At 41.6% G+C, this 24,137-nt stretch overlaps 1 protein-coding gene across 2 annotated transcripts in view; it reads left to right on the plus strand.

Annotated features, from left to right (window-relative positions):
- SLC27A2 (solute carrier family 27 member 2) overlaps positions 1–24,137 on the plus strand; it is a 53,263-nt gene that overhangs the window by 18,993 nt on the left and 10,133 nt on the right. For both annotated transcript variants that reach the window (XM_005559520.5, XM_073995785.1), the window contains 4 exons: positions 786–944; positions 3,852–3,976; positions 20,914–21,108; positions 23,954–24,044. In XM_005559520.5, coding sequence (XP_005559577.3) covers positions 786–944; positions 3,852–3,976; positions 20,914–21,108; positions 23,954–24,044 — 570 coding nt within the window. The remainder of the gene's footprint in view (positions 1–785; positions 945–3,851; positions 3,977–20,913; positions 21,109–23,953; positions 24,045–24,137) is intronic.

Below are 24,137 nucleotides of genomic sequence, written 5' to 3' on the forward strand. Positions count from 1 at the left end.
GGCTAATTTTTTGTATTTTTAGTAGAGACGGGATTTCACCATGTTAGCCAGGATGGTCTCGATCTCCTGACCTTGTGATCCATCCACCTTGGCCTCCCAAAGTGCTGGGATTACAGGTGTGAGCCATCGCACCCAGCTGAGTGTGCATATTTTTTAATGGAAAAGGCAAGAACATATAAGGAAATGTTCATATTTGCTTTGTTTGTATAAAATAACTCCAGTACATAAGAAATCTCTCTGACTCCCAGCCTTCACATCTGTGGATTGGAGAATATAATTCTGTTTATGTCATACATAAACATGTTATGGAAATTAAATGACATTTTTTAAATTTCATGCAAAATGGTAGCCACAGAGCAGAAATTCAATAGACATTCATTCCTCTGTTTTCTGTTTCTCTTCAGATTACTACCATCTAACCATCTAACTCAGGAGTTAGCAATCTGTTGCTTGTGGGCCAAATACAGCTTCCCACCTGTTTTTATAAATAAAGTTTTATTGGAACACAGCCACACTCCATTTATGTGTATGTGTATGGCTGCTTTTGACCACAATAGCAGAGTTCAGTTGTTGCAACAGAGATTGTATGACCCACAAAGCCTAAAACATTTACTCTCTGGTCCTTTATAGAAAAAATTTGTCAACTTCTGGTCTAACCGGTCATGGCCCTTCCCAGTGCAATTCTCAAAATACAGGATGATTAATCTTCCTAAGCCAGATCTCTCTCCTACACTGTAAATGCCCAATCTTGGTTAACTCATACCTTCTCTTGTATATTTGCAAAGGTCTTCCAAAAGCGGCCATGATCACTCATCAGCGCATATGGTATGGAACTGGCCTCACTTTTGTAAGCGGATTGAAGGCAGATGATGTCATCTATATCACTCTGCCCTTGTACCACAGTGCTGCACTATTGATTGGCCTTCATGGATGTATTGTGGCTGGTAAGTTTTTCCTACAAAGTGTTGGAGGCGAGTGCACATTTACATTTTCTCACAAGGAACAGTAATATAAAATTTGGCTACGTTGCTGTCTGCTTGGAACAGTCTTCAATTTTGCTTTAACAATAAGGCTATTTGACTCATATTACAAGCAAGCATCTAAAATAATCTGTTTTTTCATGCCTGCTTATCTAATAATATAATGCTATAATTGTTCAGCATATCAAGTGAGAAACTCCTTTAAATTTTTTAGAGCTGGGTGCAATGGTTCACACCTGTATTCCCAGCACTTTGGGAGACCAAGGCAGGAGGATTGCTTGAGGCCAGGAGTTCAAGACCAGCCTGGGCAACAGAGCAAACCTCATCTCTACAAAAAAAAAAAATAGCCAGGCATGGTGGCTCAAGTCTGTAGTCCCAGCTACCCAGGAGGCTGAAGTAAGAGAATTGCTTGAGTCCAAGAGTTCAAGATTGCAGTGAGCTGTGATTGCACCACTGCACTCCAAGCTGGTTGACAGAGTGAGACCTCAACTGTGAAAAATAAAATAAAAATAAAAATAAAAAATTATCTGTATCTAGGTTATGACACTTGAATCTTAGATTCTATGTCATGTCATTTCCATCTTTAGAAACTTACATGTTGATCTCCATCAGCATCTGATTTAAACTTCTTCAGTTGTGTGCACTCTTCTGCAGCCTCCCCTGTTTCCACAGCTTTTCAGCTCTACTAGAAGGAGAGAAGATGGCAACTCCATCAGAATACTTGGCTTGGCTTGCCATCTCTTCTCTTTCCTTCTCAGACTTTACTATTCAAATTGGAGTTGCCATCCTCTCTCCTTCCAGGAGGATTTATGTCACTTGTATACATTACTGCAAAGTTCAATAGCCACCTCTTCCAGGAAGCTATCTGTAACTTTCTGACTGAACTAAAAAGCAACTTTTTCTCCCATGTGGCATTTCATTTTAAATAATCATATATGTATATATAAAAATATATACACATATGTATATACACACACATATATGTGTGTGTATATGCATGCATGTCATGGATGGATATTTGTGTCCCCCAAAAATGTATGTGTTGAAATCCTAACCCCCAATGTGATGGTATTAGCTGGTAGGGTCTTTGGGAGGTAATTGGGTCATGAGAGAAGCACCTTCATGAAAGGTAGTGCCCTTATCAGAAGAGACAGGAGAGAGCTTCTTTCCTGACTCCGTTCTCTTCCATGTAAGGACACAGGGAGATGATGACCGTCCCCAAACCAGGAAAAATGCCCTCACCAGACACCCGATCTGCCAACACCTTGATAGGGACTTCGCAGCCTCCAGAACTGCAAGAGATATATGTTATTTAAGCCACCCAGTCTGTACTATATTGTTATAGCAGCTTAAACACACACACACACACACACACACACACACACACACACAATCCAAAAATTTGAAATCCAAAATGCTCCAAAATCTGAAACTTTTTGAGCACCAGGACACCACAAGTGGAAAATACTACAGATAAGTACTTAACACAAACTTTATTTTATGCACAAAATTATTTAAAATATTGCATGAACGAGCCAGGCACAGTGGCTCCTGCCCGTAATCCCAGCACTTTGGGAGGTTGAGGCAGGCGAATCACTTGAGGTCAAGAGTTTGAGACCAGCCTGGTCAACATGGCAAAACCCCATCACTTCTTAAAAAATACAAAAATTAGCCAGGCATGATGGTGCCCGCCTATAATCCCAGCTACTTAGAGACTGAGGCACAAGAACCCACAAGGCGGAGGTTGCAGTGAGCCAAGATTGCACCACTGCACTCCAGCCGGGGCAACAGAGCGAGACTCGGGCCAGGTGCAGTGGCTCACGCCTGTAATCCCAGCACTTTGGGAGGCCGAGGGGGACAGATCACAAGGTCAGGAGATTGAGACCATCTGGCTAACACAGGGAAACCCCATCTCTACTAAAAATACAAAAAATTTGCCAGGCGTGGTGGCACACAGCTGTAATCTCACCTACTCAGGAGGCTGAGGCAAGAGAATCACTTGAACCCAGGAGGCGGATGTTGCAGTGAGTCAAGATGGCACCACTGCACTCCAGCCTGGGTGACAGAGCGAGACTCAGTCTCAAAAAAAGAAAAAAAAAAATAGAACGAGACTCTGTCTCAAATATATACACACACACACACACACACACACGTATGTGTGTGTATATGTGTATTTTTGAGACAGTCTCACTATATATATTTATATAGCATGAAATATTTATATTTATTTATATATATATATTTTTTTTGCATGAAATCTCTGTCCCTCCCCCCTCCCTCCCTCTTAGGACCTCATTTGAATCTCTTACTGCAAGCTGACTTTTATTAAAATGACCTTTGTATAAGTCTTCTCCTCCATAGATTGGAAGCCCCTATCAAACAAAACCATGTCTTACTAATTTTTTGCATTGAATATAAGGTACTCAATACTTGTTTGCAAATATAATTTACTTTTAAATTTCTGTCTTTCAAAGTTCACAAATTAAATATAATTGGGAGAATTTTTTCTACCATTTCTTTCTTCACACTTTCTTTTTGTTTGTTTTTTTTTTTTTTTGAGACGGAGTCTTGCTCTGTGCCCCAGGCTGGAGTGCAGTGGCACAATCTCGGCTCACTGCAAGCTCCGCCCCCCGGGTTCACACCATTCTCCTGCCTCAGCCTCCCGAGTAGCTGGGATTACAGGCACCCGCCACCATGCTTGGCTAATTTTTTTGTATTTTTAGAAGAGAGGGGTTTCACCGTGTTAGCCAGGATGGTCTCGATCTCCTGACCTTGTGATCCGCCCGCCTCGGCCTCCCAAAGTGCTGGGATTACAGGCTTGAGCCACCACGCCCGGCCTCTTTCTTGACACTTTCTATGCTTTCTCTGTAGGTGCTACTCTTGCCTTGCGGACTAAATTTTCAGCCAGCCAGTTTTGGGATGACTGCAGAAAATACAACGTCACTGTCATTCAGTATATCGGTGAACTGCTTCGGTATTTATGCAACACACCACAGGTAACACTACCCCGGTTGTACTATCATTTTGAAATGGGTAAGATGGAAATTCAAGTCACTTTGGGTTGTGCTAGGCTTTAGCTGATTTGCGTATATCAGTTTTGAGTTTAGTATACAATTATCATGATAAAGTACTTGGCACTATACCTACCATATAGAGGGGACTTATTAGGTGGGAGTTCATATTATCATGATGATGATTATTATTTCCTGACTTTTTACTTGTTTTCACATCTTACCCCCCACCTAGCATATCATGCATTTCCCTCTCTGCTTACTAAAAGCCATTGTCAAAGCCCAGTTCAAATGATACCTCATACATTAAACCTATTTGGGTCACTCCAACAAAAGTCATTACTCTTCTCCCCTACGTCATTTTATTTCTACCCTCTGTGGCCCTTGTCACATTGCAGGAGTTTGCGTTCATGCCTCCCATCCTTCCTTGGCTGTAATATCTTTGATGGCTGGAACCACATCTTGTCTCCTTGTTTTCTGTTATACCAAAACCATACAGGAAACTTTTACTTAATATTGTTTAATAAATAAATCCCTGCGTGACTTTGAAACCAACCAGCCAAGTCTGTCACCAAGCTGGGAACAGAGGCCCCAGGGCATCTCCAACGGCCTTGGATCTGCCTGGTTTGCAGATGTTCAGCTCTCGATGGGGTTGTTCTCAAGAGCTCCTCCTGCCCAGTCCCTCAACTCTCATCACAGATCTGGTATCAGATAGGATTTATCAACAGTGGCACTGCTGACACTTTGGGCTTTTAATTCTTTGCTGCATGGACTTATTCCGTGCATTGTAGAGTGTTTAGCACCCTTTGAACTTTGCCCACGAGATGCCAGTAGTAACCTCCCCACCTGCCCAGGTTGTGATCATCAAAATGTCTCCAGATACTGCCAAATATCCCTTGGCAGGCAAATGCTACCCTAGTTGAGAACCACTGGGCAAGACAATGCAGTAAACTTGCCAGATTCTAATCCCTTTCACCAGATTCTAGTTCCTTTAATCTACTCAGTCAACTTAACCTCAAAGGATCACTAAGTTGATAAATTGCTATTGATAAACACCTGTTGTGCTCACCTTACATACCAGCCGCTATGTGACGCAGAAAGAAGTGTCGGATGCTCTTCCCCCAGGTCTCTCTCACCTCGCTTTACTCAGTATCTGCCCAGATGTTACCTCATTAGGAGAGAGGCCTCTCCTGCTAATAATCAAACATATCACCTGCCCCTCACTGTCCAGCTTGTCACTGCATTTCATGGCACCTGTCACTCCTGACATACTAAAGGTTTATGCGATTATTGTCTGGCCCCCCCGCCCAATTAAATGAAAGTTGCATATGAGCAGGGGCTCTGTCCACTACCAGATCCACAGCACCGAGATCTGTAAATGACATATCATAGGCATCAACAGATTTTGCGGACCGAACCTTTTAAATCCTTGACCCTGAAAAACATATAGTTGAGTTGAGGGAGCTAAAATGTTTCCCCCAAAATGTTTGGGCTTAGCACATATTATTCTGATTTTTTGGCATATTAAATAGATTCTTGAGGATCATCATTAGCAGTGAGTTGGGTTAGGGCGTTTTCCGCAGCAGTTTCTGTTAATGTCATTATTGAATTTTTTTCTCATTAATATTCCACGTGGCCCTCAAGATAGCATGTCTCTCCATTAACATCCAGAAATCCATATGGGGCCCTTCTGCTGGGCTTTTCTTCTCTACCTTAAAGACACTCCCTTGTCAGTTAGAAATCTCCTGGGGAGTGTGTGTTGTTTCTATACGTTCTAACGGGAGCTTCCTTTCAACTGGAGGAAAATAAGTATGTTTGTGTGTAGCTGTCTTAAGGCTTACACATATCCACATACACACATGCACACATACACACACACATGCATGCACTCTCCCAGTTTTTCTCTTACTGTTATCTCGAATACTGGAAAACAAAGACAATTTGATTGGGGTTTTATGACTTCAAAATATACTATGATTTAATGCATAATCTTGAATGACCCCTGGACTTCCTATTTGCCAGTGCTTCCCCACCCCTGAGTTCTGTTTGTCTGGAAAATACTCATAGAAAGTATAATAAAAGATCAAAGTTATCTCAACAACAACAAAAAAAAAACTTCAGTTAAAGATTTTTTTTTGATCACAGGTCATCAGTCCAGGCACGATGGCTCACGCCTCTAATCCCAACACTTTGGGAGGCCGAGGCGGGCAGATCATTCAAGGTCAGGAGTTCAAGACCAGCCTGGCCAACATGGAGAAACCCAGTCTCTACTAAAAATACAAAAATTAGCGGGGTTTGTTGGCACGCGCCTGTAATCCCAACTACTCGGGAGGCTGAAGCAAGAGAGTCGCTTGAAGCGGGAGGCAGATGTTGCTGTGAGCCAAGATTGTGCCACTGCACTCCAGCCTGGGTGACAGAACAAGACCCTATCTCAAAAAAAAAAAAAAAAAAAAAAAGGAAAAGAAAACAGAAAGGAAACAATCATAGGTCATTAGACAAGCAGGAGATCTATGCAAAATTTTTTTAAAAAATTTAATCATGGGTCATCATAGGAAGTAGGAAGTCCAGATTCTGTGGGGTATGGGAAAGATTATATCAAAAAGACTTTGCAAAAAATAAAAATAAAAAAGAATGGGATAAAAACTAGAATGAATGGGGGAAGGGCCTAGATCAATGTAATCGGGAACTTCCTCACCCTTAGAGCTGCCTAGAATACGCTGTGTCTGGAGGGACTAACCCCACCAACGACTCCCAAGCACTGGATGCCAGGGAGGTTTGCAACCTCTGCCTTAGCAGAGCAGCTAAACCAATGACACCCATCCACACACATACATGGCCCAGCTCATCAGGAGGATCTGGGGCCAGTGCTGGGAGGTGGAAGCCACTGTGCTTCTCTGCCCTCTTCTCAGCCATATTCAGTAGCTTCTCTGGTAGAGCAGGGGGCTATGGAGAATGTTCCTAGCCACACTCAGTGGTTCAGATTTGGCTCCAGATACTTAAAGTAGTGCTGAGAGCAAGTACTCTGGAGTTAGTCAGCCTGAATCCTGACTCTACTATTGGAGCAGGATAGTTAACCTCTCTAAATCTCAGCTTCCCATCAGCCGACAAGGAGATAATAGTACCTACCTCACATGAGGTCTACAAAGACAACATGAGATGATATACGTAAACCACGTAGTAGCTGGAACTTAGTAAATGCTCAACACATGTTGCCATTATTATCATTATCATTTTCCATGCCTAACAGTGTGTCGCTCATAATAGGCATCCCATACATATTTGTTGAATGAATCAATGAAAATTCTGCCCACTTACACAAAGAAAGAAATAAGGGAAAACATTCTACTTAATCACTCTCATCTGAGGTTGAGTAGGGGATTAGATAGCAAAGCTGTTGACCTAAGTGATTTTTAAAATATTACAGTGAATATTTTCTATTTATTTTGCCATCTTCCCGCATTGTTTTTGGGCCTTTCCTTTCAGAGCGCCTGTTTGTAATGAAAGGCCATTCTGATTCATTTCTTGCAGTGTATGGTTGTCACCTCCCATTCAGTTTGCGTAGTTGCCTAAAAACCATGTCATCTAGGGAAAGTTATTTACTGGAACATGATATTGCTAAAGCTCGGTATTTCTTTCCTCCAATTACAGACTGAAGCTACAGCAAGGGGTCTCAGTGAGGCTTTAGGCCACCTGCTGGAGTGTGGGAGGAGGAAGACAGAAAGGGAACCAAAAAAGAGTTCCAGCGGCCACACACAGAAGCATGATATTTCAAAGGAGAAATAATATTGACCAGAACCCTGAAAAAGCTGAATAGACTCAACTTACCTCTAGTGTTGTCTGCATCCCCCCAAAATTAGATAACCTCTGTGGTCCCTTCTAGCGTAAAATTTCTGTCTCTGCATCAGCTTCATTCTGTTCAAAAAAGAGAATGGATGGATGTGTTGCAGCACAGAGTGGAGGGTGGCCAGTATGACTGGGGCCCAAGACAGAGGGAGGCCAAAAGAAAGAGGGAAGGGGAGCAGAATCAGGAAGGTTCGCCAGGGAAAGTGGGCTTTGAAGAATACAGAGAAGTTCTGCAGGCAGGCAAGAGAAGAAGGGGTTCTGGCCAGCAGGAAAATCACATGAGCAGTGAGATGAAGGACCCAGCATACTAGGGACTGCAAGCAGTCTGGCAGGAGGTGAAGCTGAAGGGCTGGGTCAGGTGGCAAGGGCTTCACTCTGCTGAGACTCAAATGTGAACATGACAAGCCGTGACTAAAGGGCCCTACATGGAAGAGTGATGTGGGAGATGGCATTTTTAGACAGTCCTTTTGGCTATGGTGGGAGAATACACAGAAGGACGAAGGGCCTCTTGTGTAAAGCAAACAGGTGGAAACTTGTCCAGGCAGAAGTGTAACATATTAATTATTAAGAACAGGGACTCCAGAGTTTTCCTAAGGTGATAAAGAGCTTCTGCCCTTTCACCCCAAAACAAGGAGATGAGAAAAACACACACAAACACCATCATCTCAGAAACTAAGAGACATTGCAACCATGAACTACATAGTATAGGAAGCTAAAAGATAACAGTGACTGACATAATAGGCTGAGAAGGATGAAACTTAAGAGGCAAGTCCCAACAAGAAGGTTGTTGCCTTCCTGAAAGCTGAGAAATTGCAGGTGCTGAATACAGCTGAAGGTGGGATGAAGTGTCAGGCTTAAAACAGGGGGGTTATTTGAAAATCCGTGTAAGAAGTAAAATACAGAGGACAGGGGATCAAGGCAAAGGCGAGGCAGGACTAGATTGTGGCTCCAGACAGAGCAGCATGCAGAGGATCGCATTGTGAATTTTAGCTCCAGATTGACTGCAAGAACTAACCAGCAATCCTGAGAGGACCCACAGACCCTCTGAAAGAAGTGGACTGCTCCTAGAGGACCTGGGAGACACCCCAAATACTATGATCGCCCCAACTGTGGAAGTGGAAAAGGGAGACCCTCATCTCCCGAACACACACTGGAGAAGCTGAAGGTCTGTTTGCAGAAGAAGTTCCCAACTTTACCTGGAGCTGAGTCAAGAGCCAAACCGAGCAAAATACAGAGGTAGAGGAAGCTGTAGAAAGGCCCTGGGAGCTCGCTGGGTCCCCTAGCAGCCCATTCCTGCCTGGCACCACAGGGATCCATCAGGAGGGTGGACAGAGGAGCAGGGGGTAAAACTCCACAGGGAGAAGGAATTCTCTAGCTGAACTTTATGACAATTTGAATGGGGCAAGAAGAAACTCCTGGCCAGAACTCCAGGGAGGGCACGAATCTGGCTTGCAGACCCCACAGGTGGGGAAGAACTAAAGCCTTTTCTTTAACAGCTGGGAGGCAGAAAGCCTTGGGCAAGTTTTCAAGCCTGACTCGCCCTCCACCTGGAGACAGACTTGGGGCTGTTGTGGGGGCACGGTGGGAGTAAGACCAGCCCTTCAGGTTGCCTGGAAGCTGGATGAGGCCTGTGACTGCCAGTTTTCCCCCACTTCCCTGACAACCTGCATGACTCAGCAGAGACAGCCATAATCCTCTTAGGTACACAACTCCAGTGACCTGGGAACCTCGCCCCATCCCCCACAGCAGCCACAGCAAGACTGGCCCAAGGAGAGTCTGAGCTCAGACAGGCCTAGCCCTGCCCCTACCTGATGGTCCTTCCCTATCCACCTTGGTAGCAGAGGACAAAGAACATATAGTCTTAGGGATAATAGGGTCCTGCCCACTGCCAGTGCCTCTCCACACTACTGCAGCTGATGCTTTCTGGAAAGTACCACCTCCTGGCAGGAGACCAACCAGCACAAAACAGGGCATTAAACCACCAAAGCTAAGGACCCCGATGGAGTCATTGCATCCTCTGCCACCTCCACTGGAACAGGTGCTGGTATCCATGGCTGAGAGACCCATAGATAGTTCGCATCACAGGACTCTGTGCAGATAACCCCCAGTACCAGCCTGGAGCCGAGTAGACTTGCTGGGTGGCTAGACCCAGAAGAGAGACAACAATCACTGCAGTTTAGCTCACAGGAACCACATCAATAGGAAAAGGGGGAAAGTACTATATCAAAGGAATACCCCATGGGACAAAATTCTGAACAACACCCTTTAGCTCTAGACCTTCCATCTGACGGAGCCTACCCAAATGAGAAGGAATCAGAAAACCAGCCCTGGTAATATGACAAACCAATGCTCGTCAACATCCCCAAAACATCACACTAGTTCACCAGCGATGAATCCAAACCAAGAAGAAATCCCTGATTTGCCTGAAAAAAAATTCAGGAGGTTAGTTATTAAGCTAATCAGGGAGGAACCAAAGAAATACGAAGCCCATTGCAAGGAAATCCAAAAAATTTTATAAGAGTGAAGGGAGAAATATTCAAGGAAATAGATAGCTTAAAGAAAACAAGAAGCAAAAATTCAGGAAACTTTGGACACACTTTTAGAAATGCAAAATGCTCTGGAAAGTCTCGGCAATAGAATTGAACAAGTAGAAGAAAGAAATTCAGAGCTTGAAGACAAGGTCTTTGAATTAACCCAATAAAGATAAAGAAAAAATAATAAGGAAATATCAACAAAGCCTCCAAGAAGTCTGGGATTAAATGACCAAACCTAAGAATACTTGATGTTCCTGAGGAAGAAGACAATTCTAAACACTTGGAAAACATATTTGGATGAATAATTGAGGAAAACTTTCCAGTCTTGCTAGGCCTAGACATGCAAATACAAGAAGCACAAAGAACACCTGGGAAATTCATCACAAAAAGATCTTTGCCGAGGCACATTGTCATCAGGTTATCCAATGTTAAGACCAAGGAAAGAATCTTAAGAGCTGTGAGATAGAAGCACCAGATAACCTATAAAGGAAAACCTATTAGATTAACAGCAGATTATCAGCAGAAACCCTACAAGCTAGAAGGGTTTGAGGCCCTATCTTCAGCCACCTCAGACAAAACAAGTGTCAGCCAAGAATTTTGTATCCAGCGAAACTAAGCATCATATATGAAGGAAAGATACAGTCGTTTTCAGACAAACAAATGCTGAGAGAATTCGCCATTACCAAGCTACCACTATAAGACTTGCTAAAAGGAGCTCTAAATCTTGAAACGCATCCTGGAAACACATCATAACACAACCTCTTTAAAGCATAAATCACACAAGACCTATAAAACAAAAATACAAGTTAAAAAGCAAACAAAAAACAAAAAAACAAAAATTCACAGGCAACAAAGAGCACAATGAAAGGAACAGTACCTCACATTTCAATACTAACATTGAATGTAAATGGCCTAATTGCCGCACTTAAAAGATACAGAACTGCAGAATGGCTAAGAACTCACCAACCAACTGCTGCCTTCAGGAGACTCACCTAATACATAAGGACTCACATAAACTTAAAGTAAAGGAGTAGAAAAAGGCATTTCATGCAAAAGGACATGAAAAGCGAGCAGGCGAAGCTATTCTTATATCAGACAAAACAAACTTTAAAGCAACAGCGGTTAAAAGAGACAAAGAGGGACAGTATAGAATGGTAAAAGGCCTTGTCCAACAGGAAAATATCACAATCCTAAACATATATGCACCTAGCACTGGAGCTCCCAAATTTATAGAACAATTACTAATAGACCTAAGAAATGAGATAGACAGCAATACAATAATAGTGGGGGACTTCAGTACTCCACTGACAACACTGGACAGGTCATCAAAACAGAAAGTCAACAAAGAAACAATGGATTTAAACTATACGTTGGAACAAATGGACTTAACAGATATATACAGAACATTTCATCCAACGGCAGCAGAATACACATTCTATTCAACAGCACATAACTTTCTAACTTTCACCAAGATAGATCATATGGTAGCCCATAAAACGAACTTCAATAAATTTAAGAAAATTGAAATTATATCAAGCACTCTCTCAGACCACAGTGGAATAAAACTGGAAATTAACTCCAAAGAAGCCTTCAAAACCATGCAAATACAGGGAAATTAAATAACCTGCTCCTGAATGAGCATTGGGTCAAAAACATAAGACGGAAATGAAAAAATTCTTCAAACTAAACGACAATAATGACACAACCTATTAAAACCTCTGGGATACAACAAAGGCGGTGCTAAAAAGAATGTTCATAGCCCTAAACACCTGTAACAAAAACACTGGAAGAACACAAACAGACAATCTAAGGTCACACCTCAAGGAATTAGAGAAACAAGAACAAACGAAACCCAAACCCAGCAGAAGAAAGGAAATAACCAAGATCAGAGCAGAACTAAATGAAATTGAAACAAACAAACAAACAAAATACAAAAGATAAATGAAACAAAAAGCTGGTTCTTTGAAAAGATAAAATTGATAGACCATTAGTAAGGTTAACCAAGAAAAGAAAAGAAAAAATCCAAATAACCTCACTAAGAAACAAAACAGGAGATATTACAACTAACACCACTGAAATACAAAAGATAATTCAAGGCTACTGTGAACACCTTTATGCACATAAACTAGAAAACCTAGAAGAGATGGATACATTCCTGGAAAAATACAACCCTCCTGGCTTAAATCAGGAAAAATTAGATAACCTGGAAAAGACCAATAACAAGCAGCGAGATTGAAATGGTAATTTAAAAATTACTGACAAAAAAAAGTCCAGGACCAGATGGATTCACAGCAGTATTCTACCAGACATTCAAAGAAGAATTGGTACCAATTATTTTGACACTATTCCACAAGATAGAGAAAGAAGGAACCCTCCCTAATTCATTCCATGGATCCAGAATCACCCTAGTACCAAAACCAGAAAGGATGTAACCAAAAAAGAAAACTACAGACCAATATCCTTGATGAACACAGATGCTAAAATCTTTAACAGAATACTAGCTAGCCAAATCTAACAACATATCAAAAACATAATCCACCATGATCAAGTGGGTTTCATGCCGGGGATGCAGAGATGGTTTCACATATGCAAGTCAATAAATGTGATACACCACATAAAAAAATGTAAAACAAAAATCACATGATCATCTCAATAGATGCAGAAAAAGCATTCAACAAAATTCAGCATCTCTTTATGATTAAAACTCTCAGCAAAATCGGCATACAAGGGACATACCTTAGTAATAAAACCCATCTATGATAAACCCACTGCCAACATAGTACTGAATGGGGAAAAGTTGAAAGCATTCCCCCTGAGAACTGGAATAAGACAAGGATGCCCACTCTCATCACTCCTCTTTAACATAGTACTGGAAGTCCTAGCCAGACCAATCAGACAGGAGAAAGAAATATAGGGCATCCAAATCAGTAAAAAGGAAGTCAAACTGTCACTGCTTGCTGATGATATGATCATTTACCTTGAAAACTCTAAGGACTTCTCTAGAAAGCTCCTAGGACTGATAAAAGAATTCAGCATAGTTTCCACATACAAAATTAATGTACACAAATCAGTAGCTCTTCTATACACCAACAGTGACCAAGCAGAGAATCAAATCAAGAACTCAACCCCTTTTACAATAGCTGCAAAAAAAATAAAATGCCTAAGAATATACCTAACTAAGGAGTCAAAAGGCCTCTACATAAAACTACAAAACACTACTGAAAGTAATCATAAACTACACAAACAAATGGAAACATATCCCATGCTCATGGCTGGGTAGAATCAATATTGTGAAAATGATCATACTGCCAAAAGCAATCTACAAATTCAATGCAATCCCATCAAAATACCATCATTATCCTTCACAGAATTAGAAAAAAAAATTCTAAAATTCATATGGAACCAAAAAAAAGAGCCCGTACAGCCAAAGCAAGACTAAGCAAAAAGAACAAATCTGGAGGCATTACATTACCCCACTTCAAACTATACTATAAGGCCATAGTCACCAAAACAGCATGGTACTGGTATAAAAACAGGCATGTAAACCATTGCCACAGAATAGAGAACCTAGCAATAAAGCTAAATTCTTACAGTCAACTGATCTTTGACAAAGTAAACAAAATCATAAAGGGGGCCAAGGACACCCTATTCAACAAGTGGTGCTGAGATAATTGCCAAGCCGTATGTAGAAGAATAAAACTGGATTCTCATCTCTCACCTTATACAAAAATCAACTCAAGATGGATTAAGAACTTAAACGTGACACCTGAAACTATAAAAATTATAGAACATAACATTGGAAAAACCCTTCTAGACATTGGCTTAGGCAAGGATTTCATGACCAAGAACCCAAAAGCAAATGCAATAAAAACAAAGATAAATAGTTGGACCTAATTAAACTAAAGAACTTTTGCACAGCAAAAGGAACAGTCAGCAGAGTAAACAGACAACCCATGGAGTGGGAGAAAATCTTCACAATCTATACATCTGACAAAGGAATAATATCCAGAATCTACAACAAACTCAAATCAGTAAGAAAAAAACAATCCCATCAAAAAGTGGGCTAAAGACATGAATAGACAATTCTCAAAAGAAGATATACCAATGGCCAGTAAACATATGAAAAAATGCTCCACATCACTAATGATCAGGGAAATGCAAATCAAAACTGCAATGTGATACCACCTTACTCCTTCAAGAATGGCCATCATCAAAAAATCAAAAAACAGTAGATGTTGGCATAGATGCAGTGAACAGGGGACACTACTGGTGGGAATGTAAACTAGTACAGCCACTATGGAAAACAGCATGGAGATTCCTTAAATAACTAAAAGTAGGTCTACCATTTGATCCAGCAGTCCCACTTACTGGGTATCTACCCAGAGGAAAAGAAGTCATTATTCAAAAAAGATACTTGTACATGCATTTTTATAGCAGCCCAATTCACATATATACAATGGAATACTGCGCAGCCATAAAAAGGAATCAATTAACAGCATTTACAGTGACCTGGATGAGATTGGAGACTATTATTCTAAGTGAAGTAACTCAGGAATGGAAAACCAAACGTCGTATGTTCTCACTGATATGTGGGAGCTAAGCTATGAGGACACAAAGGCATGAGAATGATACAATTAATTTTGGGGAACTTGGGGGAAGAGCGGGAGAGGGACGAGGGATAAAAGACTACAAATATGGTGCAGTGTATACTGCTTGGGTGATGAGTGCACCAAAATCTCACAAATCACCACTGAAGAACTTACTCATATAACCAAATATCAACTGTACCCCAAATAACTTATGGAAAAATAAAAATTAATAGAATCTGTGTAAGAAGTAGCTGGACCTGCTATTCCCCTCTCCCACTGTGTGGGAGACAGGAGGATTTTTCTCTGGAGAGTTAATGAAGCTTTGACTGAAGGACCCCAAGAACAGGGAAGAGCAGGGATGAGGCACTGAAAACAGAAATCAAGAAAATATCTGCATACTAACCAGGGAGACCCTCCCCAGCTCCTTTCCCCTGCACAGATACTGGAACTCCAGTAGCCAGTTTATGCTTGCAGGCAGGATATTGAAGGAGTGTAATTCTTAGGAAGAACTAAACTTTCCCGGAAAAGGCATTGGACATGGGCTCATTGCTTCATCAACCAGCAGTGCAGCCCACCTAGCAGTAGCCCCCTCGCCCCGCCCCCACAAAACTGCCCAATCATCTTTCTGTTGCCTTACTCTTAAATCTGAACAAACATGAAGAATCACCGAGCACCTGAGGAAAGCCTCCTACAGAAAGGATCATCAAAAGAAAAGAAGCATCAATTCAAAAAACAGAAGAGGCCAGGCACGGTGGCTCACGCCTGTAATCCCAGCACTTTGGGAGGCTGAGGCGGGCAGATCACGAGGTTGGGAGTTAAAAAACAGCCTGGCCAACATGGTGAAACCCTGTCTCTACTAAAAATACAAAAATTAGCTGGGCACAGTCGTGGGCGCCTGTAATCCCAGCTACTGGGAAGGATGAGACAGGAGAATCATTTGAACCCGGGAAGCAGAGGTTGTATTGAGTCAAGATCGCGCCATTGCACTCCAGCCTGGGTGACAGGGCGAGACTCTGTCTCAAAAAAAAAAAGGAGAAATGTTTTTAATGTGTCATTAATATCCTCAGAGAGACTGAAGAAGATATTGTATCCATAAAACAAGAACAGTGTACTGTTTTACAAGAAAAAAAGAATCAGACTTGAAAATTAAAATGATGTTTAAAAATCTTTAATTCATTGAAAGGTTGGAAGATAAAGTTGAGAAATCTTACAGAAAGTTAAAAAGATAAATTGATGGGCATAAAGGGAGAGTAGATAGGAAAATTAGAGATTAATCAAAGAGATCCCATATATATTTAATTGGAAATCAGGAAAAGAGAATAGAGAATGTGGAGAGGAGGAAATGATCAAAGAAATAATACAGGAAAACATCCGAGGGCTGGACAGACTGAAAGGACAAATGGAGTACCTAATAAAATTAGTGGAAGAAAAAGAAATTGTGCCATGATGAAATTTAAGACTACCAAAAAAATATAGTGAAAGTTTGACTTGTCAGTAGCAACACTGCAAGCTGAAAAACAAAGGAGTGGTGCGTTCAAAATTCTAGATACAAATTATTGCCCATCTAGAATTCTGTATCCAGCCAAATCATCACTCGGGTATACAATATTCATATATTCCAAGTCTCCACCAAAAAATAAATAAAATAAATAAACTTACTATGTACATACTCCCCTTCCAGAAGTTACTAAAGAAAATATTCCATCCAAACAGGAGAATGAAAAAAAAGGAGAGGAAAACACAGGATCCAGGAAAGAGAGACAAAGGGACCCCCCAGGCTTCAAAAATAACTAGTCCAGATTGGAGCAAAGGAGACAAAGAAGCATAATAGAAAATAGGAAATTCGATCAGCAGACAGATTTCACCATGAGGAAAATTTTAGAGGTTATTGGAGGATAAGGGGAAACTTACCAATAGAAACTAAGGAAATGAAGCAAATGGGCAGAAAGGCAATTAATTCCAGGAAAAATAAAAATTTGTTCATAGCATATTACTTGGCTCCTCAGGGTTGTATTATGGGCAGAATAATGTGAGCACCGAATATTGATTTAACCAAAAATTGTGATACTGGAAAAATGGAAGAGAGAATAGGAAAGAGCTAAATCCTCGTCTACCACAAGAGGAAATCTGAAATTGATGAAACAAGAGAAAGAAGTATACGCATTTAATTTAGAAATATGCAGATAGCAAGAAGCAGCTACAAGAGTTAAGTGTCTGCCTCTGGGTGGTAAACTGGGGGTAAAGGGGGGGAACAGGTAGATGTCATGAATACAGCATTGTTCATTTAAGGGTCTTTCAGGACTATTGGATTCTTACCTTACACTATGTGTGTGGCACATGCTCTTTGTTGCTTTTTTTCCTTTTTTCTTTTTTTGGGGGGAGTGGGATTTATTGGTGGATATGAGTAAGGAAGGGCAGCACAGTGGATGCCCCCTCAAGTGCAGGGCTTTAAAAAACATAAGGAAAAGAGCTCTCTGAAGTCACGTTGATTCAGATTTGAATCTCGGAGCAATCGTTTTGCTACCTTTGTGATCCTGGGGAAATTATTTTAAGCTTTCTGAGTCTCCGTTTCCTCAATTGTAATATGAGGCAAATACTTTTATTAGCTATCACCTTTCATAGGGTTCTTTAGAAACAGGTCAACTGCCTGACCCACGGAAAAGCCCTCAATAGAAGCTTTCTGCCTGTTCTAATTACCTGGCACCCTTCATTCCTCTCTGGACATCTTGACCTCTTGCTCTTCATCAGTTATTCAGGCCCAGTGTGAATTTAGCCCCCCGGTGTGTTTGCATGTTTCACCTTAGCTCTAACGTGAAGAAGAAGTTGTTTGTTTTTTTTTTTTCCTTGTTTAAAAAAAAATAAGCTGGTGACCCTTGATCTAGAAATCAGTTCCTCTGAGGAGTGGCTTTGGTGATGGAGGAACACTGTTCCCCCTATGGGAAAGGAAAACTTGAGTCATACTCTTTCAGTCACTGGTGAGCAGAAGCTTAGGTGAGAACCAGACATCTTAGAAGGCTCCAGGATCTCCCATTTGTGCCCACAAACATTTCCAGCCTTAATCCCTTTTGCTGATGTAATAAGATTCTTCAGCTGGATGATGAAAACTGAACCCATGGTGGTGTGATTATGAGCTCAGCTACCTGCCACTGGCAGGTGACAGCTGCACCTGTGAGGCTGGCTGGTCAGCTTCCCACACACCCAGGGTGCCTGCGGCCTCCTGCACCCTAAGCCCTGCCCTGACCCGGCCACTAGTTATTGAACAGGGAGTGAGGTTTCCTGGTAGAGATTATTTATTTTACTGCCAGGATTATACTGTATGCAAATCACAGGTCCAGGCACTGGGGATGACATAGAGATACACGTACATTGGCCTCGAAGGAGTTTGCCATTTAATGAGGGAGATAGGTGATCACCATCCAATAGACAAGGAAGTAAGTGAAGTGGGTAAGACAAGGGCTGCTGGTGGGCTGCATGTGGGATAAGTCAGACCTTGGGTCTACATGTGGGAATGCTGTTTTGGAGCTTCTCATGCAAGCCTGGAGCAGGTGAGCACCCAGCTCAGGTGATTTTCTTTAAGCAAAAGCAAGTCTTCAAACATGTGTGATGTTTTATCCTTGGGACGGCAGTAGGAGTGGGTGGTCTCTGAATACTGACAGTCCTTATGGAGGAGGATAGTGCCTTGTGGGCAGGGTGACCCTACAATTCATTAGCCAGACAGGGACACTTGAGAGTGAAGGTAGTGAAAGATAACCAGCATTCCAGGACACGTATAGCCAGGGCTTGCCCTGGCAAACCAGACATACGATCTCCCGACTTACAGGAGCTTGGTAATTATAAAGCGGAGTAGAGTCAGTGACCTAGGGACCAGAAGAGAATAGATTCTGGCTGGGCACAGTGACTCATGCCTATAATTCCAGCACTTTGTGGGGCCGAGGCAGGAGGATAGCTTGAGGCCAGAAGTTCAAGATGAGCCTGGGCAACATAGTGAGAACTTCATCTCTACAAAATTAATAAATAAATTAGCTGGGCATGGTAGCATGCACCTGTAGTCCCAATCACTCATGAGGCTGAGGCAGAAGGATTGCAGGAGCCTTGGAGTTAAGGCTGCAGTAAGCCATAATTGTACCAGCCGAGGCAACAGAGCAAGACCCTGTCTCAAAAAAATAAAAGAGAGAGAGCAAGAGAAAATAGATTCCTACTCAGTCTGAATGTCTAAGTCTCGTGCAGGTTCAAAAGGCTTCTCAGACAATTCTCCCAGACACCCTGGGTAAGAGCCACTGGCAGTGGAGGGCCCTGGTCTCTCTTGACACTTTCCTCCTCGGAATGACTGCTCAGGGGGTCCATTTTCACCAGTGACCAGCATCAGTCCGCCTCTCTGGTTAGGACTCCTCAAAGAGCTGCATATGTTCTGGCCAAACTACTTAAAGATTAAATGTATATTTTCTGCTTCCCTGGCCCCTTAGCTCCTCCTGCATGGAAACCAGTTCAGAGTTTGTCTTGGTGTGGTTTTTAATTGCCCTGCCAAAGTCCCGCCCCCTTATAGTTCTTTTCAGAGAGGAATTCTTATGCCAAAACCACTTCACAGTGATTTCACACTGTAGTAAATAATGTAGAAAATGCTCTAAGCAATTGCTGTTTTATCAAAGAAATTAACAGTTGATGTGAGAGGACAGCCCTAATGACCTAGCACTTTTACCCCATTTCATTCTGTATCCTGATAGAATAAAGGTCATAGAGTAACAGAATTTACAGGGTAAAATTATTCCTATTTATTTTATTTGTCTCTTCCACCAGCCTGTGATTTCCTGGAAGACATAAATTACATTGTTAACATAAGATATCATTAAAACCATCACTGGGCTGGTCTGAAGGTAGTGAGTTATCTCACTTGATTGTTCACAGTTATAGATCAAACTTCTTGTTCTACTGTTTCCCCTCTTCTCACTACTGTACTTGACTAGTCTTTGTTAACAATTAAAAATAATAAAATAAATAAAACCATTGGCATGGACGTATTTGTGGGGTCTCCTAAATGAGTATGGCTGAATGGAAGGCAGCCTGGTCATAGCCCCACCTCTCTTGCTGACACCAGAAAGACTCCTTTCAGTCCTTACACCCAAAACAGACTTTCCTTTGTGATCTTTATTTATAGCAAATCATATTCTTCGCAGGCCACCTGAGGCAACTGGGAGGTGGCCTCCTCCTCCTCTTCCCCTCCCCATCCCACAGGGACAGTTTTGTTGTGTCGGTTCAGCTCTGCCTGGTCTTATGAACGCTGGGGTCTACCTGTTAAACACGGCAGGGCGTGGTCAACTCTTCCCTCCAGTTCCCACAGTCTCCAACTGTTGCTCTTTAATGGCTTTGTGGAAAATGGTGCTCTCTCTCTTTCTCTTTCTGTCTCTCATTGGACTGTGTTTCCTGTTTTCTTCTTCATTGTCATAAAAATCCTAGACACTGCTCAGGGTCCCACTGGTAGGAGATTGTCCCCATCTCTGACAGATCTTTCCCATGTGGCTCCTCCTTTCTGGAAATTCACTAATGCTCACCAGCCCCATCAAGAAAACTAGGAACACCTACATTATTGTAACTATGAACACCTTATACACATCCTTCTAACTTTAGATTGGATATGGATTAAATGTTGGCATCACCTGGTTCTGTCAGATTGTCTCATCTGGCTCCTTAGAAACCAAAATGGGAGAATTGACATGTTTTGGTTATTAAGTCATAGTTCCAGCTGTCAGACCATACTGCTTGTGCTAAAGAAATAGGGAATACTGTGTGTGAATGGCTGGAAAAAGGCAGACACTAAGGGGCATTTATAACCAACATAAATATGTAATAAAGGCAATGTCAGTATAAATTAAATACATACAAAATAAAGGCAATTATTAATATGTAAGCATAGGCTCCAGAGATGTTTCAGTTTGGTCTCCTTCTTCTCCCCCTACCCCAGAAACCAAATGACCGTGATCATAAAGTGAGACTGGCACTGGGAAATGGCTTACGAGGAGATGTGTGGAGACAATTTGTCAAGAGATTTGGAGACATATGCATCTATGAGTTCTATGCTGCCACTGAAGGCAATATTGGATTTATGAATTATACGAGAAAAGTCGGTGCTGTTGGAAGAGTAAATTACCTACAGAAAGTAAGTACATTGAAAAATGGGAGCATACGTAGCCAGTTTTCAGAATACGGAGACTTCTTAAAAGCCAAGTCGTGATGATGTTATCAGAAGTCAGGCAGCATCAGAGCCATGGCCCATTCCTATCACCAAGAGAAGTTTTGCTCATTCTCTGTGATGATGACTTCAAAACAGCAGATCCTCCAATTAAAAACATCTCAACTTCTGTTAAGAACAATCCATTGTGGCCTTGCCATCTGCAACTTAGGCGAAGTCTTCCTGATGCCGTTTATACTTGTATGTGATAAAACACCTGAAGGTTACAAGTTCCATAAGCTTATAGTACACTGTGAAACCTAGTATTTCCCTTTGTGTGGTGCAGCACCATCACCTGGGGAGTTTTCTTATATGCACAGATGCAAGGCCCCACCCGCTAGGGTTTGGATTCAGTTGTTCTAAGGTGGAGCCCAGGCATCTCGGTGCTAGGATCTGGTGAACATTTATGTCCACCTAATAATTCCACCAGAAAGATTTTTTTGTTTGTTTGTTTGTTTTTGTTTTGTTTTTTTTTTTTGAGATGGAGTCTCGCTCTGTTGCCCAGGCTGGAGTGCAGTGGTGCGATCTCCGCTCACTGCAAGCTCTGCCTTCCCGGTTCACACCATTCTCCTGCCTCAGCCTCCCGAGTAGCTGGGACTACAGGCATCCGCCCCCACGCCCAGCTAATTTTTTGTATTTTTAGGAGAGACAGGTTTTCACCATGTTAGCCAGGATGGTCTCGATCTCCTGACCTCATGATCCGCCCGTCTCGGCCTCCCAAAGTGCTGGGATTACAGGTGTGAGCCACCGCGCCCGGCCGGATATTTCTTATTTTTAAGCCAGCTCACATAGCCATCTCTTTTCCCTGTCAGTCATTTTATTGCTTGTGGGTCTCTGTTGTCTTTTTTGTACTCAAGCAGTCAGTCTTCCAGATAACCAACTATTCTGCAAATACCCAGAAATGTTCAGCAAATGCTGAGCCTCCGCTGGCTTGAGAAGTCACTGTGGTCAGTGTGCCTCTGGACCACTCATCCCGTCTGGCCATGAAACAGCCGCACCGGGACTTCCACACAACCTGTGTCCCCAGGGACAGACCAGCAGAGTTCAGAGGACAGTAGTTCATGTGTGTAAGAGCCCTGGCTCTGGAGAGCAAATCTCAGTGCCACCGTATGCTAACTGAGTGACCTTGGGCAGGTCCCGTATGTTCCTCAGGCCTCAATTTCATCATCTGTAAAACAGAGATAACAAGAGAAAATACTGAACCCAGTGCTGAGCCCACACTCAGTAAGGGAAAAGGATTGTTGAAAGGATTAAATATGAAAAGGCCCTTAGAGGCTATAGCCCAATGCCTGTCATTTAATAGCCTTGAATAATTGTTAACCGTAATGATGATAATCACTCCATTTCTTATATTCTGGCCTAATCTCAAGGTGTTCCCAAGTTCAAGGACCCTCTCTAACAATGACAGCAGCTCCACCTACGCTACACAGGTCCCTCCACAGTCCTCGAGACCTGCGCTGTCCAAACGGTAGCCACTAGCTACATGTGGCTACTTAAATTTAAGTTATATTAATAAAAGTTTAAATCTAGTTCTTCAGTCACACTACCACATTTCCAGTGCTGAATAGCCACGTGTGGTTAGTGACTACTGTATTGAGCAATGCAGACAGAGAATATTTCCATCATCACAGCAGATTCCTGGGCAGCGCTGCTGCAGACTGAGAATTGATCTCCTACACCTCACTGGAACTGCTGCTCAGAGGGTCCGCTAATGCTGTGCATTACCCATTCTTTACTTTCTCATCCATTGAGTGCCATGTTTTATTGTCAGTTTTTCTACTTTAAGCAACACATTAAAAAAAAAAAAAACTTTAAAAACCGGATGATCCCATGCAATTGATGTGGAAAAGAACATTCATTACCACCTATAAATTTTTTACATTCCTGCAAATAAGATCTACATTTGTTGACCATAAATGCCACTTATTTTTTTAATGAAGTTGTCTGCTAATACTAAAGCATATGATTGGTTGCTTCATCACATAGACTTGAATATAAATTTGAAATAGACACAGTAATCATGGCTAATAATTATATCCAAATACTGTCATATTTGCATTTTTCTTCCAGTAAGGAAAATAATATATTTATTATTGCTCTTACTGAATTGCTGAAAATTAAATTCTTATGCGTTGAATTATGTTTTAAATATTATAGAGTTTTAATAATTGTATAGTCATGGGCATGAAATATGCCTTTGATTCTAAAATATGTTAGATAACGTTTCCGTAGAAAAGTGAAAAATCTAACAGTGTCATATTAATATAAGGTTACATAAGATTCTAAAAACCCATTTGTGATACATCCACCAAAAGACACAAGAATGTCATAACAGCTTTATTTATAATAGGCCAAAACTAGAGATAAGCCAAATACCCATTAACAGGAAAATAGATAAATCAATCATGGTATATTTACACAAGGGAAAATTGCATGGCCATAAAAAACACTAACATGGATGGATGAATATTATAGACATATTGAGTAAAAGAAGCAGACACAGAAGTATACATTCATTTCACTTGTTTGAGGTTTAAGATGAATTGACAGCAATATAAGTCACAATAGTAGTGGACGTCACAGAAGGGCAGGAGGAAACGTTCTAGGTGAAATGCAAATGTTTTCTCTGTCTCTCTGGGTGGCAGTTTTAAGGGTATATGCAAATGCAAAATTTCATCAACCTGTACACCTAAGATATACTTTATGTTATACCACAATTAAGGAAAAATTGTAAAAGATTTATTCTCAAAATTACACATTTTAATTTTGCTAGAAAATCATAACTTATGACCTGATTAAATATGATGTGGAGAAAGATGAACCTGTCCGTGATGAAAATGGATATTGCGTCAGAGTTCCCAAAGGTACAGTAGACTTGTTCAACCTGTGCCCCTTCTTATCTTGACCAAGTGACTTTTAAGGACTAACATATTATTGCCACATGGTAAAATTTATCA

The sequence above is a fragment of the Macaca fascicularis genome, chromosome 7 (assembly GCF_037993035.2).
Source record: "Macaca fascicularis isolate 582-1 chromosome 7, T2T-MFA8v1.1".
Taxonomy (NCBI): Eukaryota; Metazoa; Chordata; class Mammalia; order Primates; family Cercopithecidae; genus Macaca; species Macaca fascicularis.